The sequence below is a fragment of the Ciona robusta genome, chromosome 10 (assembly GCF_009617815.1).
Source record: "Ciona robusta chromosome 10, ASM961781v2".
Lineage (NCBI taxonomy): Eukaryota > Metazoa > Chordata > Ascidiacea > Phlebobranchia > Cionidae > Ciona > Ciona robusta.
Window position 1 is genome coordinate 3741347 of NC_143244.1, and position 16644 is coordinate 3757990.

Below are 16644 nucleotides of genomic sequence, written 5' to 3' on the forward strand. Positions count from 1 at the left end.
CATATTTTAAAACTGCAAAATATATAAATTCCAATGTTTGGCCTTAGAAAATTAAATTATCCCCAGGTTCCCATTCCCACAACGGAAGGATTGGATTACGTGTCGTTACTGACCGATGAAGCCGATATTGCTGCTTGGAATAATGAAGGTCTTCCATCTGATCGAATGTCAACTGAAAACGCTACAATTCTGGTCAGTTCCACATGTATGCAATAATGAATGATAGAATGTAACTTGATTTAGCTGCGCTATCTTCGTGTGGCCGGAAAACGACAGTCGTTATAGGACGTGTTCTGTTTCGTACACCGAATGCCAGCTTATGAGTTACCATGTATGTTACTTTGTAGGTGATTATTTTGGGGGGATTTTATCAGTTTTTTATGTATGGCTGATAATTTGGACAACCCGTTAGTGACCACTGGGTTGGAGCAATTGCCAATAAGTGTGTTGTCCAAGGACACATACGCCCATAATGGTAGCAGGGACTAGCCTTCAACCCATAACCTCTGGGTAAGAGGCTGACGCGCTAACCAACTAGGCCACGATGTTGGGGATTTTCATTAACTCCAAAAACTTGAAATTCCTATATTACCTTACTATTTTATTACCTTACTCGAATAGCTATTGTACTAAAGTGAATTTATAACATAATATTTTACTAATGCCTGTAATTAACAGACAAACTGCCAGAGATGGCCGCTTATGGTGGATCCTCAGCTTCAAGGAATTAAATGGATCAAGAATAAATATGGAAAAGATCTCAAAGTTATTCGTATTGGACAGAGAGGGTAAGATTTATTGTTAATTTCCATGTATATATTGTAAGTCACATTACATATAGAAGAATGGGGGAAGATGGGACAACTTTTCATTCTATTTTATCGTCTCATTTGGTAGTAAACGAAAAACATTCAAAAAGTTATAAAACTGTATCCTCACGACTCCAATAGACTGTTGTTAATTGTTTAAAACTTTTTTTACCAACTAAATTAGTTGCCGCTTAAATTCGATTTTGCTTTTTTAGTCAACCAACTAAAACTTAGTTTGTTTATTTTTTGAATGTCTTATTTTTGTAATCAGTAATGCACAGAAATTTAGTCAGACCACACCAGAAAATACACCGAAACGTTATTTTATTAAACTACGATACTGGATTGATGGTTTAGACTCGCAAACTCCAAAATTTCGAGAGTTTTAATATGATTCAGCAAGCATTCAAAATAATCATCTTATTAATATGATTATTTTTTTAAACTATTATGCTTTCCCCAGGCATAATTACCATTACAAACAGAGTTGTAACTTTTCAATACATTTCTTCAGGTATCTTGACACCATAGAGAATGCACTAGGTGTTGGCGATCCAGTGTTGATTGAAAATATTGAAGAAAGTGTGGACCCTGTGCTTGGTCCATTGCTGGGTCGCGAAACCATTAAGAAAGGAAGGTATGTACCGTGCTTAATCTTTCAACGGCTCACCTGGTATGAAAAAAGCGTATTTTCGACGTTACTGGTAGAAAAAGCATACATTTCCAATGTTTCTGGTAATAAAAAGCATGCATTTCCAATGTTTCTGGTACAAAAAAACATTTCCGACAAGACTTTAAAAGTCTTTAAACCAGATGAGCCGTTTAAAGATTAATTACATTATGCCTGGTAGCAGAAGTAACAGAATACAAATTCATACATTGCATAGTTTGGTGCTAGTGAAGAATTTCCCCCTCACCTTATTTGCTAACCCCTAACCCCTAGGTTAGGGGGTTAGGTGTTGATGGTTAGGGGGTTAGTGGTTATAGGGCCTAAGGGTTAGAGGTTAGTGGTTAGCAAATAAGGTGGGGGAAAGACTCTTCACTAGCACCCATAGTTTTATTTTACACCTTGTATGGTTTTCTAAACTTTTTAAGGTGAACCATACAAGCAGACAGCAAGAAAACCTTTATAAAAGTCGATATACAATAAAAGTCGTTAAACAGAGCTGTAAATTACATGTAGTTAAAAATATACTAAATTTAAACTGTTTATCAGCTATCAACTTGCTTTGTTTTTAACTAACCTTTTCACTGTTTAACTTTTTTTTAGTGGGTGCTTCCGCATACTTTAATAACCTATGTTATTTTAGACATTTTAAACCTTGTGCATATTATTTATGGCTAAATGTTTCTTGAAAGAAAATTTGTAAAAAATGTCAATTTACAAGACCTCTAAAAAATACACAAAATCTCTTTCTACTTAGTTTTAAATCAATTAGTAGAGATACCAAGTTACTAGTTTTCACTTGTAGTTAAAACTACACTTTAAATTAAAAGAAGCATTATTAAGTACATATACACTTAACACAATCATTTTATGCACTATTTTTACATTGTTTCATTCCCTACACAGATACATAAAGATAGGGGACAAAGAATGTGAATACCATCGTGACTTCCGTCTCATCTTACACACCAAGCTTGCCAACCCCCACTACCAACCTGAGATGCAAGCTCAGTGCACACTCATCAACTTCACAGTGACGCGAGATGGTTTAGAAGATCAATTGCTTGCTGATGTTGTTGGAATGGAACGTCCAGATCTGGAAGCACTGAAAGTAATAAGAATTTTTTGATTGATTTATTTTTGCTTTGGACAGTTGTTTTTTTATTAAAAAACTGTTACAGTTACTTTATCTAAGCAAAAATAGTTTTCAGTTTAAAAATATACATATATATATAGTACAGTAGGGGAAGATGGGACACCTTTAGCACATAATATCCAAATATCCTGATCGTGTTTTAAACAATTAACAACGGTCTATGAGAATCGTGAGGATACAGTTTTATAATTCTTTGAATGTTCTTTGATTACTACAAAATTGTACAAGAAAATAGAACAAAAACTTATCTCATTTTTCTTCACTCTACTATATATCTTTATTTAATACCGATATTAAAATATCGGTAACAATAATGTTTTCTATAGTTGGATCTAACGAAGCAGCAGAACGACTTCAAGATCACACTGAAGAGATTGGAAGATGATCTTCTTGCTCGTCTTTCTGCAGCTTCCGGAAACTTCCTCAGTGACACAGCACTTGTGGAGAACCTTGAAAACACAAAGAAAACTGGTATGTTTTGTTTAGTATTTTTTTAAATAATAATTTTTTGGGGGAAAGTATACATTAAAGTGTAAGCTAGTTTAGGTATAAACATATTTTGTTTAGATTTTTTGTATTTTTTTAAATGCAAAGCTGAATGTGGTTTTTAAGTTTAGGAGTTAAAACTAAAGATGTTTTACTTTGACGTTAGTTTTCGCAATTTTTCCCATTCTGACCAAACATCTGTTGCGACGAAGATGTTTAAACTAGTCGGAAATATATATTATGTATTTGTTAAATAAACGTCATACTAACAGGAAATATTATATTACAAGTAATATAAACATAACTATTTAAATAAATTGATTCAAATTTAATATAAATTGATTCATGCACCACAAAAAATAATAAAGTCTTGCCGTAGGTCCACAAATGTGCCTAACATATAATTTTTGACTAAAGTAACTAACTATATATCACAGACCAACATTTTACCAAAAAAAATGAACAAAAAAAATTTCAAACTTTTATACGAAATTCTAATTTTTAAAGAATCTTTTTTAAAAAAAGTATCAATATATACATTTATACACTGTTCTAATTTCACCATACCTCTCATAGCTGGTGAGGTTGAGATCAAAGTAAAGGAAGCTCAGACAACAGAACTCCAGATCAACGAGGCAAGAGAACACTACAGACCTGCCGCATCTAGAGCTTCTCTTTTATATTTCATATTAAACGATTTAAACAAAATTCACCCTATGTACCAATTCTCTCTCAAGGTATGTTAAAAAAAATTATTTTATTTTTTTTATTGTTTTTATGTATATATTTTTTTTTAATTTTATTGGTTGATTTTTTTTATTTTTTTATTTTGTTGGTTGGTTTTTTATACCCTACAAATAAATATCAAACTATTGCTGTGTAACATAGAAATAGAAGTCTAACTGGCATTTTTTTTACTCTTCACGCTTGAGCCAATATTTGCATGACCCTCGGATATATTACACAAAGCATCAACTTTTGGCAGCCATTTTTAATATATTTGCAATAGATTATTTCACCTACTTAAAAAAATAGATATATTACAAACATAAAAAATTATGACTCCCTACTCATTAGATAGATTATGTTTTTAAAATAAAAATTTAAAAATGTTACATATTACTAAAAAAGCTAAGAATGCAATAAAAGCAGGTCAAAAAATAGCATTAATGGTGTTAAACCTTTTGGTTTAAAAATAAAATAAAAACCATTCAACCAAATATTTTGAATTAAAAATTGTAATATAAACATATTATGTTTTTGTTAAACCTGCTGCTGTCATTTTTTCCAAAAAAATAAATGTTTATTTAAAGCTACAATTAAAAATTACATTTAAAATCAGCGTCGTAAATAAAAATAACAAATTACGTTATATATTTCATAATTTAAATATTTGTTTATTGACAGTCATGACATATTTGTGCTAAAAAAAACTGCCACTGTCCCCCCAAAAAAGTTTGTTTAAAAGCTACAATTAAAGAATCACATTTAAAAAAATTAAAATACCTGAATTCCTAATATATTTGAAATTAAAATATTCCTTTTTTTCCAGTCATTCAGCATTGTCTTTGAAATAGCTGTGAAAAAAGCTGTTCCTGATGAAAATTTGAAAAACCGAGTGAAAAACTTAATTACTTCAATCTCGTTTTCTGTCTTCCTCTACACCTCGCGTGGTCTCTTTGAGAAACACAAGATCATCTTTACGGCACAGATGGCCTTCCAGGTGCATTTTTCATACAATTAGTATTTCAACTAACTGTTTTTTTAACTAAAAAAATGTTTTTGCAATTATTTTTTCATGTTTTCCAACTAATTGTGTTGACAAAATATGCGATGTAAACCCTATTTTTTGTACTCGCTTAATTTTTATCTCAAGTTTTAGATTGTTTTTATTTCTTCCTATTATTTGTTCTCTGATTAGCGAACACTAGTAAAATATGGCTAAAATTTAATTTAACTATTTAAGAAACATAAAAACAAGTTCAATCTATTTGTTTACTGACGATGCCATTTAGGCGAAATATTTTCTCTATTACTACTAGTGGTTAGACTTGAATTTTGTTGGTTATGTTTTCAAAGCACCAGATCCTTACTGTGTTTTTCTAAGCAAGAATAGTTCAATTTTATAAACATCAGATCAGGGTCAGATTCGCGGAATTTATTACAAAAACAAGTTTTTATATCATAAAATATTCTCATAACATGTGTTGTGACCATGAATAATGCGTGATGTACTGATGTTAAGTTGTTGTTTTAATTAATGGTGTTCAGAGACATACAGAATGCAAATAAATACTTGTTTTTATGTAACTAAACTTAAAAAATCAATATTTCATGTTTTTTTGTTTAACATCCCTGATTATTTTTTTTCCAAATATTTTTTTTTTAATTTTTTTTTTAATCTTATTTAATTGCAATTTTCTTAATTAAATTGTATTTTTTTGGCGTCAGATTTTGTTGGTCCAGAAGTTGATTAATCCGGTTGAGCTTGATTTCTTGCTTCGTTTCCCATCCCAGTTGAATGTGACGAGCCCGGTGGATTTCCTAAGCAACCATTCATGGGGTGCAGTGAAGGTAGGCCAGATGTTGGAACTTTTAATTTGAAGATTAATTAATTTGAAAAAATGAAAAAATATCACCGCCAATACTAAGTATTGATGCATTGTACAAGAAAGTTTGAATTTTTTTGCTAAATATATATGTGTATACAGTTGACCATAGTAAAAATACGTTAAATATTATCTGAACTAAAGTTCAAAAATTGTTGACTATATTAAAAATTAAAACAATGTTGACCAGCTAAGGTATCTGGATTGTTGATCCAGTTATAAAATAATGGCAGTGTTAAAACAATAAAATATCGTATTGGCAGAACAAATTATAAAAGTATTTTCACTTTTGTTCCTTCTGCTACCAGGCATAATGTATATATTCATTCAATTGCTTATCTGGTATAAAAAATGTAATATATTTTTCTGATCTGGTATAAAAAAATGTAATATATTTTTCTGATCTGGTATAAAAATGGAATATATTTTTCTGATCTGGTATAAAAATGTAATGTACTTTTTCCTGCGCCTTGAAAGAATATTTAGAAAATACAAGTAGTGCTAACCAGCCTATTCCTCCCACTCTATAGCTCTTGTCGGAAATGGACGAATTCCGCAATCTCGATCGTGACATTGAGGGATCAGCGAAGAGATGGAAGAAGTTGGTCGAGAGTGAAGCTCCTGAAAAGGAGAAACTTCCTCAGGAATGGAAAAACAAGAACGCTCTGCAGAAACTTTGCATCATGAGAGCATTAAGAGCAGACAGGATGACATACGCTGTCAGGTACGAATTGTGTAAAGTTACCATTATTTTAGTTCATATTGTAACTTCTAACGGTATCCACACTAGTTTATACTTACCACATATAATTTTTTTTATTTTTTGATGTATTATTTTACATTGTAATGTATTTGTAGCAGGCTAACAGTAGCCCAAGATTATGTTTACTGACCATTGGTTAAAAAAATGGTAAAATGATATTTTCTGTATATTTTTTAATGTATTATTTCACGCTGTATTGTATTTGTAGCAGACTAACAGTAGTCCATAATTAGTTTTAACTGACTACTGAGTACTGATTAGAAAAATGTTTAAAACATATTTTTTATGTTTTTTTGATGTATTTTTTTACACTATAATATACTTGTAGCACACTAACAGTAGACCATAATTAATTTCCAGTTAAAAAAGTGTTTAAAATGTGATATTTTACATTTGTTGGTGTATTATTTTACACAGTAATGTATTTCTAGCAAACTAATAGTAGTACAAGATTAATTTCTGATTAAAAAAATGTTTAAAATATATATATTTTTTATATTTTGATGTATTATTTTACACTGTAATGTATTTGTAGAGATTTTGTGGAGGACAGACTTGGTACAGAATATGTTGACACTCGAGGGATTCCATTTGAAAAATCCTTTGAAGAAACAGGACCTGCTACCCCTACATTCTTCATTTTATCTCCAGGTAAAAAATTTGTATTTATTTTCTTGATGTGTAAAAATAGCTTCAGTAAAAATATATGTATGTATATATAGTAGGGTTGGGAAAGATGGGACACTTTTTGATTTATTTTCTCATCCCATTTGGTAGTAAACAAAGAACATTCAAGGAATTATAAAAATGTATTCTCTCGACTATAATAGACAATTGTTAATTGTTTAAAACACAATCATGACATTTGGATATTATGAGCTAAAGGTGTCCATCTTACCCCACAGTACCATATTAAAAATTTATAATTCATGACATTTTAAAATAACTGTGTTTTAAGACATTATGATGGCTGTAATACAACAACATAGGTTTTTAAAGCAGATTGTGTAATTTTGTTGTGATAACTGTCTATTACTGTTTCATAGATCTTCTTTTTAACATTTGTTTTATTTTTATTACATAGAAAGGTACTAAGATAGGATATTGTACAACTAATAATAACTTTCTACAGTAACACTTTTTATATTAAAACTTTTTGGCAGGACAAAAGAAATTTTTTTTTTAGTTAAAAATTATACCTTTAAAAATATTGAATTTGTAAATGCACAAATAAAATTAAACGTAATATTTAATTTAAAGTCCTAAAAAATTGGATTTTCCGTCGTTTGAAGGTAAATTTGACTTTGTCCATTAAACTAATAACTATGGTTTTAAAATAATAAATAGGAACAAACTTTATTACCAAAGGAAAACAAGTTGTAGATCAAATGCCGTCATTTATTTGCTTTATCTGAGTGAAACATTAGTTAGAATTACATTCATGTAAAAATTTATCCTAAATTTTACCCATTTAAATCCCACCACCACAGGTGTTGATCCACTACAAGATGTGGAGAAACTTGGTAAAAAGTTGGGATTCACGTTTGACAACAAGAAGTTTCACAATGTTTCACTCGGACAAGGTCAAGAGGTCGTGGCTGAAGCTGCGCTCGATACTGCAGGAGAAAATGGTCACTGGGTGGTGCTACAGGTTGGGTTTTAACTTTAAAAGAAATTTAAAAAGCCAGTTTTGACAAAAAAAATCTTTAAAAAGTTTGTAGTATGTATGATTTTATTGTGATACAGGTATTTTGTAAGTTATTAAAAAAAAGTATTAAAAAAGCATGTTTATTATAATCATGCCAAAAAAAATTCAAAAAAAATATTCCCCTACAAAAGTTACATACATGGTAACTTATAACCTGGCACAAGGTGTATGAAACAGAACACCTGTGTTTAACACTGTCTTTTCCGGGCAAGAAAGGATGAAGTAATTTAAATTCATTCATTTTCATTCATAATATTTATCAGAATATCCATTTGGTCGCCAAATGGTTGATGACGCTTCAAAACAAGCTGGAGAAACACAGTGTTGGAAGCCATGAGAACTTCCGTGTGTTCATGAGTGCGGAGCCAGCATCTTCCGCAGACAGCCATATTATTCCTCAGGGAATTCTGGAAAATGCCATCAAAATTACCAACGAACCACCCACTGGAATGCACTCCAACTTACATAAGGCGTTTGATAATTTTAACCAGGTTCGTGTTGACAATAATTTGTATTTAATATGTAATGAATAATTAATGATATAGCTAAGTTTAGACAAGTTTGATTTAAGAGCCTTGTTAATCTATTTTTCTATTTTCATAAATTTTGCAGCTTTTATAGGCTAAACCTTTTAAATCTGGTTGGTTTTGCAAATTAACTGTATTTTTATAAAAGAGGATGAAATAATTAATGATATAGCCAAGTTTAGATAAGGCTGATTTCAAAGTTTTCTCATAAGATTTTTTTTATTTTTTTTAAATGTCAGCGTTTACCGGCTAAACCTTTGTTTAATTTTATAAATACTGCAGCTTTGACAGCAGTGTTTACCAAAAATTGGGTCACGACCCAAACATGGGTCGCACAGAGTTGAAAATGGGTCGCGCCTAGGTGATTCAAATCTATCAAAACGAGATAAACCATTGTTTCATAAACGGTTCACTTGTGCGTCTTTTCTACTTCATGCATATTCAAAAAATAGTATAAAGTGCATACATTGAAAATAGATTTTTTTCGATGTTTGAGACTTAGGTACCTGGGTCAAGGGATTTTTATAAAACTAAACTTTGGGAACCACTGTTTTACAGTCCAAAACTTTTTAATATTTTAATATACATTGCAACTTTTACAAGCTAAACTTTATATAGTAACAAATATCTTATTTTATTTAGGAAACTTTAGAAATGTGTGCACGGGAGGTTGAATTCAAGAGCATTTTGTTCTCGTTGTGTTATTTCCACGCTGTTGTCAGTGAGAGGCGCAAGTTTGGACCCCAGGGTTGGAACAGAGTGTATCCTTACAACACTGGTGATCTCACTATCTCTGTCAACGTATTGTACAACTACCTGGAAGCTAACCAGAAGGTAAAGTGATAAATAATTACAATAATTTGTCTCTTTGATTTTAGTAGCAAAGATTTAGAAGTATTTTAAACGAAAAGACAGGATATAGCGACAAAACAACAGTTGTTAAAACACGCTTACAGTTAAAAACATATTTAATTTAATTGGAAAAAATAGCGTGTTCGCTACACCTAGCATTTAATCTCAACTTAAAACGAAAAAAATGATGATAAAAAAAATTTAAAAAATTATGTAAGCATTATAAAGTCATTTATAAAAAAATTATAATTTTTTTTGTTTTATATTAATATCAATTCATGACAAAGTATTTAATTTAAACACAAACCAACAACCCTTTTCCCACCCTAGGTACCTTGGGATGACCTGCGTTATTTATTCGGTGAGATCATGTACGGTGGGCACATCACTGATGACTGGGACAGACATCTGTGCAGAACCTACCTCAAGGAATATATGAACCAAGATATGTTCGATAACACAATATTTTTGGCCCCTGGGTTTCCTCTGCCACCTAGTCTGGATTACAATGGTAATTTTCCATTTGTTTTAAGATGAAAGTTGAAATTATTAGATATAATACTGAAGAAATGCTGATTAATTTAGGTTTGTAGTTATATTTAGACCTATTCTCACTTTTAATGTATTACCAGGTGTATTGTATAGATACATTTTTATTATACGCTTGGTTTTGAAACCATTGTGGGTGTATGTGTCCTTGGGCAAGACACTTAACGGTAATTGCTCCAACCTAATGGTCACTAATGGGTTGTCTAAATTGTCAGCCACACATAAAAAAATCCAAAAATATTCACCCACGAAGCAACATACATGGTAACTCGTAAACTGGCACAAGGTGTTAAACCCGTGTGATAACGACTGTCATTTTCCAGCCACGCGAGGATAAAGTAAGCTACATACTACTTACTTACAGCTAAAACAATTTCTCCTGGTAGGTTACCACCAATACATTGATGATGTCCTTCCACCTGAGAGTCCTTATTTATATGGTTTGCATCCAAATGCTGAGATTGATTTCTTGACAACAACATCTGACAATCTTTTCCGTACAATCCTTGAGTTGATGCCTAGAGATACGAGCTCGGGTGCCGGAGCGGGACCAACACGTGATGAAAAGGTGAAAAAATGTGAAAAAATATATTCTTAATGCTGATAACTCCTAATGCTTAACCATTAGCCCTATGGGTTACAAATTACAACTGCTTCTGTATTTTGGTCCGTTTTGAATTGCTAAAAAAGTAATATATTCTTAATGCTGATAATTTCTAATGTTAACCATTGGCCCTGGACAATTTTGTAACTGTCTACTATTTTACTGGGCGGTTTTAAAATAGGAAAAAAGTGATATATCCTTAAAATGCTGATAATTCCTATAATGTTTAACCACGAGCACTAAGCCTTTACAACTGTCGATGACTCTTTTAGACAGTTTTAAATTGGTAAAACAGTCTTATACCCTTAATGCTGATAATTTCTAATGCTTATCCATTAGCCCAAAAAATTTACAAATGTCTACTTCTCTTTTTGGTCTGTTTTGAATTGGTAACTTGTATATATGGCTTGTTAGGTTACCAAAACGATTAGTGCATTAAAGGTTAAAAATACATGGCTGGCCCACTCAGTCAAAACCATTATTAACACATATTATATCCCAACCATACATGAATGTAACTTACTTTATTCTCACGTGGCAATAAACCGACAGTCATTAAAACATGGGTGTTCTGTTTCATACACCCTCGTTCCAGCTTACGAGTTACCACAAATATAACTTTGTAGATGATTATTTTTACAATTTTTTCACCGTTTTTATGTACGGCTGATAATTTGGACACTTACTGACTACTAGATTGGAGCAATTGCCGTTAAGTGTCTTTCTCAAGGACACATTCGCCAATAATGGTAGCAGAGACGAGCCTTGAACACATTACTCTGAGTTTGATTTACCTCTGAGGGTGATAATATCATCATGTTCAGACAAGTAGACATAGAAATGTGAAGAACTTATGTTAAACTAGCTTTACCTGCTGTAGATCAAGTCAGTTTTGGACGAAATCTTGGAGAAGTTGCCGGACCAGTTTAACATGATGGAAATGATGGCGAAAGTTGAACCAGCTGATAGAACACCTTATGTTGTGGTTGCTTTCCAAGAGTGCGAGAGAATGAACACACTCACTAATGAGATACGGTATACTTTTTGAACCTCTACTTATGTCAAAAGATTCCGATAGATTTTTTTTGTTATTGCTCATTCGACATCTTGAATAAAATTTATTTTGTCTTTTCAATCCTGATAACCAAGAACGAAGGGGTTTACAAAAGCGAAGAGACATGTAATAACAGTAAAACAACAGTTGCTAAAACACGCTTATTGATAAAAAGAGAGGAAGACTGTTTTGGATAAAAGGCGTGACCGTTACACTAATCCAACAATATTAAGTAAAACTTTAATTATTTCCACTAACGCAGGACATCACTGAAGACATTGGACTTAGGTTTGAAAGGTGAACTCACCATCACGGCGTCCATGGAAGCTCTTGGTAACTCCATGTTCCTTGACTCTGTACCAGACTCATGGACAGCAAAGGCTTATCCTTCCATGTCTGGTTTAACTGCATGGTTAGTTTATATATTTTTAATTAAAATTTTATTTGTCTAGTTCATTTTACTTTTTTTTAAATTAAACATAATACATTTTTTAGTAAGTATTCATTTATATTCCTAAAAATTAAAAAAAAAAATTTTTTTAAATACTTGTTTAAATTCCTAATTTTTTTTAAAGTGTATGTTCTGCTATTTTAACATTATTAAACAGTCACAAATTTGACATAAACACATAATCTGGCCAAGAAAGGGTTTAACCCATAATCTTTACATTGTATTTGCAATCTGTATATGAATGAATGAATGTAACTTACTTTATTCTCACGTGGCCGGAAAACGTCAATCGTTATCGGATGAGTTTAACACCTCGTGCCAGCTTACAAGTTACCATGTATGTTACTTTGAGGGTGAATATTTTGGAAGATTTTTTTCATTTTTTTTCTGTATGGCCGATAATTTGGACAACCCATTAGTGACCACTGGGTTGAAACTATTGCTGTTAAGTGTCTTGCCCAAGGACACATACACCATCAATGGTAGCAGCGTCGAGCCTTGAACCTATTACCTCTGGGTTACAAACAGGCGCGCTAACCACTATGCGACGGCGCCGAATATAACTTGCAAACAAGCATGTAATATTTTTTTCATTGTTTAGGTATGTGGATCTTTTGTTAAGAATAAAAGAACTTGAAAACTGGACATCTGACTTCCAACTACCAGCTGCTGTATGGCTTGGTGGATTTTTCAACCCCCAGAGTTTCCTCACAGCTATAATGCAGGTAACATAGCTTGAGTGTAACTTACTTTATCCTTGTGTGGCGGGAAACGACAGTCATTAAACACAGGTGTTCTGTTTCATACACCTTGCACCAGCTTACAAGCTATCGTGTAAGTTATTTGTGGGTGATTATTTTTGGTGGATTTTTTATGTGTGTTGAATAATTTGTGCAACCCATTAGTGACCACTTGGTTAGAGCAATTGCCATTAAGTGTCTTGCCCAAGGATACATACGCCCACAATGATAGCAACGAAGAGCCTTGAACCGGTTACTTATGGTTTAGAGGCATCTTTGCTAACTAACTGAGCTGGACATAGCTTAGTTATGTAGTTGTGTAATGTAGTAAGTAATTAAACTACTGGCCTAATAACCAAAGGATTGGAGGCTTAATGCTGCAATTGTTGTAAGTGTGTCTGCTTGGGCCAGACACAAATGTGTTGCCCAATTTAAAATTAGTAAAAAACTGTAGCGAACAAACTTATTTTCTTCCAATTAAAAGTAAATATGTTTTTAACTGTAGGCGTGTTTTAACAACTGTTGTTTTGTCGCTATATCCTGTCTTTTCGTTTAAAATATTTCTAAATCTTCACTACAGTAATTGAAGAGAAAAATAAAGTTATTAATATTATTATAAGAATAAACTCCAAACAATATTGTAAGGTATATAAACCACTGTGTAAATCTTATAATAGAACACCAATGGTATCATGCTTCGTACTTATTATGCCGCATAAAAATTAATGAATAGATTTTTTTAATTTATGCGATTAATTTGTAAAAAATATATATATTTTTATAAACAAAATGCAAAACATAATTTAATCTTAAAATGTACAGTCAGGAGCGATTAAGTGAATGATAAAAGGTGTACTAAACATCATACTAAAAAAATTGCAGTTTAATATGGTTTAATACTAAACTGACAAATATTTACATCCACACACAGGCAATGGCAAGAAAGAACGAATGGCCACTTGATAAAATGTGTCTTCAATGTGATGTGACGAAGAAAAACAAAGAAGATTTCAGCAGCTCACCTCGAGAGGGAGCGTACATACACAGTCTGTTTATGGAGGGTAAGATTATATTTTAAAAACAACAAAAAATGAAAGTTTTCAATTCCATGTATTATCACGCGGTCGACTATATTTTATTCCAACGGTTAAATTTGCCGTTTTGAGACACATTATTTTTTTTTTGTTGTTTGAAACTTTGGTAGTACTTTTAGATCACATTTGAGCTTTTTTAATTTAAAAAAAAATTCATATTTTTTGTTGGTATGCCCTTAAGTTTTAATATTACTGTGATAAACCAAGAAGATAAAGCTGGAAAGTTATTTTTGAAGGTAGGATACTTTTAAAGGGGCATACTAAATAAAAATTCGTGAATTTCATACATTGTTTAATATAATTATGAAATTTTATCAGGTGCAAGATGGGACGTACAGACTTCCCTCATATCAGAAGGAATACTGAAAGAATTAACACCAACCATGCCAGTCATATTTATCAAGGTAAAACAAACTTTAAGCTTGACACTGAACATAAGTGTATATTTTGGTAAATTCTTATTGCCGATCTTTTAGAGTCGTGATTGTTTAAATCTGTATATATTCTGTTTACAATTAATTGGGACGAGAAAATATATTAAAAACATGTCCTATTTTACCCCACCCTACTATACTTAGTGGAAAAACAATGCAAGCTAAAACCTATTTAATTAATATGAATTTGTTAAGAATAACATTCTAAACAACCCAGAAGTAAACACTGTGTTTGAGAAATAGTCGTTAAGTGTCTTGTCCAAAAGCACATTAGCCCACAAAGGTAGTACCAACAGAAACCACGGGGTAGTGGCAGGCGTGCTAACTACTGTGCCACACTCCCACGAGGCGTGCCAACTAACTAGTTTCTACGCTTTTTTTATCTTAATGGGTGAGGTCCTTGTCAAGGACCTGGGATTTAGGCCACATTTGGCCCATTCCTCCAACACCCAGAAAGCCCATTTAAGTCCTTTGTGCAACCGGTGCAGTGACATCGCATTCAGACACGTGTTATTTTTGCATCATTTTTGATCCTCGTGTGCTTACAAGTTACCACTCTTTTCACCTTTGAGTATGATTTTGTTTTTGATATGGCTTATAATTTAGACTTTTCTACTATTTTAAAAAAGTTCAAATATTATTTTAAACTTTTTTTTTATTGCAGGCAATACCTGTTGACAAACAAGAAACAAGAAATATTTATCCATGCCCTGTCTACAAGACCAAGATGCGTGGCCCAACTTTTGTGTGGACATTCAATCTAAAAACCAAGGAAAAGCCAGCCAGATGGACTCTCGGCGGCGTAGCTATTTTACTAATGGTGTGATTTTTAATTTGGTGTGTTGTTCTTTTACCAGAATTGTTTAACTGTGTTTTATTAAGTCCGAGCATAACGTACTATCCAAACTGTGTATAAGCCTAGTTCCTAAACCGTGTATTATTTTTTACACCTGTGTCCACTGTATCACTATTACTAAGTGTTTTTATATCAGCTAAATATGTTTTAAAATCAAATTTTTTTTTTTTCCTATACCATTTCTTGAGATTGCGTTTTAAAATAGATTCAAAAATATATTTTCAGACAAGCATATTACCCCTTTTTTTTGGCTGAGATTCAACTAGACAAGTACATTTTCAATGGTTTAACTTTAAGGATAGGCAACCTTTTAGTTTAGATGCAAAAGAGATGTATTGTGGCAAACTTACAACAAAAATAGTGTGAATATTGGTATGAATGAATGAATGAATGTAACTTACTTTATCCTCGCGTGGCCGGAAAACGACAGTCGTTATCACACGGGTTTAACACCTCGTGCCAGCTTACGAGTTACCTTTTTACTTGTGTTTTTTTACTTGTATGTTACTTTGTGGGTGCTTTTTTTAGGGGGGGGGGGTTATGTATGGCTGATAATTTGGACAACCCATTAGTGACCACTGGGTTGAAGCATCGCTGTTTAGTGTCTTGCCCAAGGACACATACGCCCACAATGGTAGCACTAGCAGCGTCGAGCCTTGAATCCCCCATCTTTGGGTTACAGGCAGGCGCGCTAACCCCTATGTCACGGCGCCGGTATGACTGGTAAACTTTGGCAATTGTAGGTCTGAATCTGTTATGTGAATGATTCCATGTAACTTGCTTTATCCTTGCGTGACGAGAAATCGACAGTCGTTATTATAACCTCGTGTCCGTTTACAAGTTACGAGACATGTAATTTTGTAAATGATGTTTTTTGACGAAATTTTATATATTTTTTTAGAAGTTAGTTTTTAGAGTTTAGACAACCCACAGCGATTGGGGTTAGAGCAATTGTCGTTAATTGTCTTGCCCAATGACACAAACGCACACAATGGTAGCAGCGATGAGCCTTGAATCTAAATGATGTCTAAGTTGGAGTTATAAACTGTTTTTTTTTTTTACTGTAGATTTTCCGCGCCTTGCTTGCTCTAAGCATTTGTTGCCCGAGTTTCCTTGTCACCGCTTGTCCTACTTTCCTAGTGTTAGACTTATAATGCTGCAGTGTTCATTGTATTATTGTAACGGTGTGTGAAGGCAGTTGTATTAAGGACCTTAAAATTACGTTGAATGTAGTACTATAGGGGAAGACGGGACACATTTACCGTCTATTATCCAAATATTCTGA

General features: G+C 32.5%; 1 protein-coding gene across 1 annotated transcript in view; it reads left to right on the forward strand.

Moving 5' to 3' along the window:
• The window catches only part of LOC149729636 (dynein beta chain, ciliary-like), a 65213-nt gene extending 49622 nt beyond the window's left edge, over positions 1-15591 (forward strand). Inside the window, exons 71-91 of the mRNA XM_089886062.1 lie at positions 67-192; positions 679-788; positions 1324-1446; positions 2383-2587; positions 2959-3103; positions 3695-3855; positions 4671-4841; positions 5570-5692; positions 6258-6451; positions 7026-7141; positions 7981-8141; positions 8462-8689; positions 9368-9559; positions 9908-10088; positions 10513-10694; positions 11611-11765; positions 12047-12196; positions 12837-12960; positions 13907-14036; positions 14388-14473; positions 15168-15591. Coding sequence (XP_089742188.1) covers positions 67-192; positions 679-788; positions 1324-1446; positions 2383-2587; positions 2959-3103; positions 3695-3855; positions 4671-4841; positions 5570-5692; positions 6258-6451; positions 7026-7141; positions 7981-8141; positions 8462-8689; positions 9368-9559; positions 9908-10088; positions 10513-10694; positions 11611-11765; positions 12047-12196; positions 12837-12960; positions 13907-14036; positions 14388-14473; positions 15168-15329 — 3225 coding nt within the window. The 3' untranslated portion in view covers positions 15330-15591. The remainder of the gene's footprint in view (positions 1-66; positions 193-678; positions 789-1323; positions 1447-2382; positions 2588-2958; positions 3104-3694; positions 3856-4670; positions 4842-5569; positions 5693-6257; positions 6452-7025; positions 7142-7980; positions 8142-8461; positions 8690-9367; positions 9560-9907; positions 10089-10512; positions 10695-11610; positions 11766-12046; positions 12197-12836; positions 12961-13906; positions 14037-14387; positions 14474-15167) is intronic.
• Positions 15592-16644: the final 1053 nt, after the last annotated feature.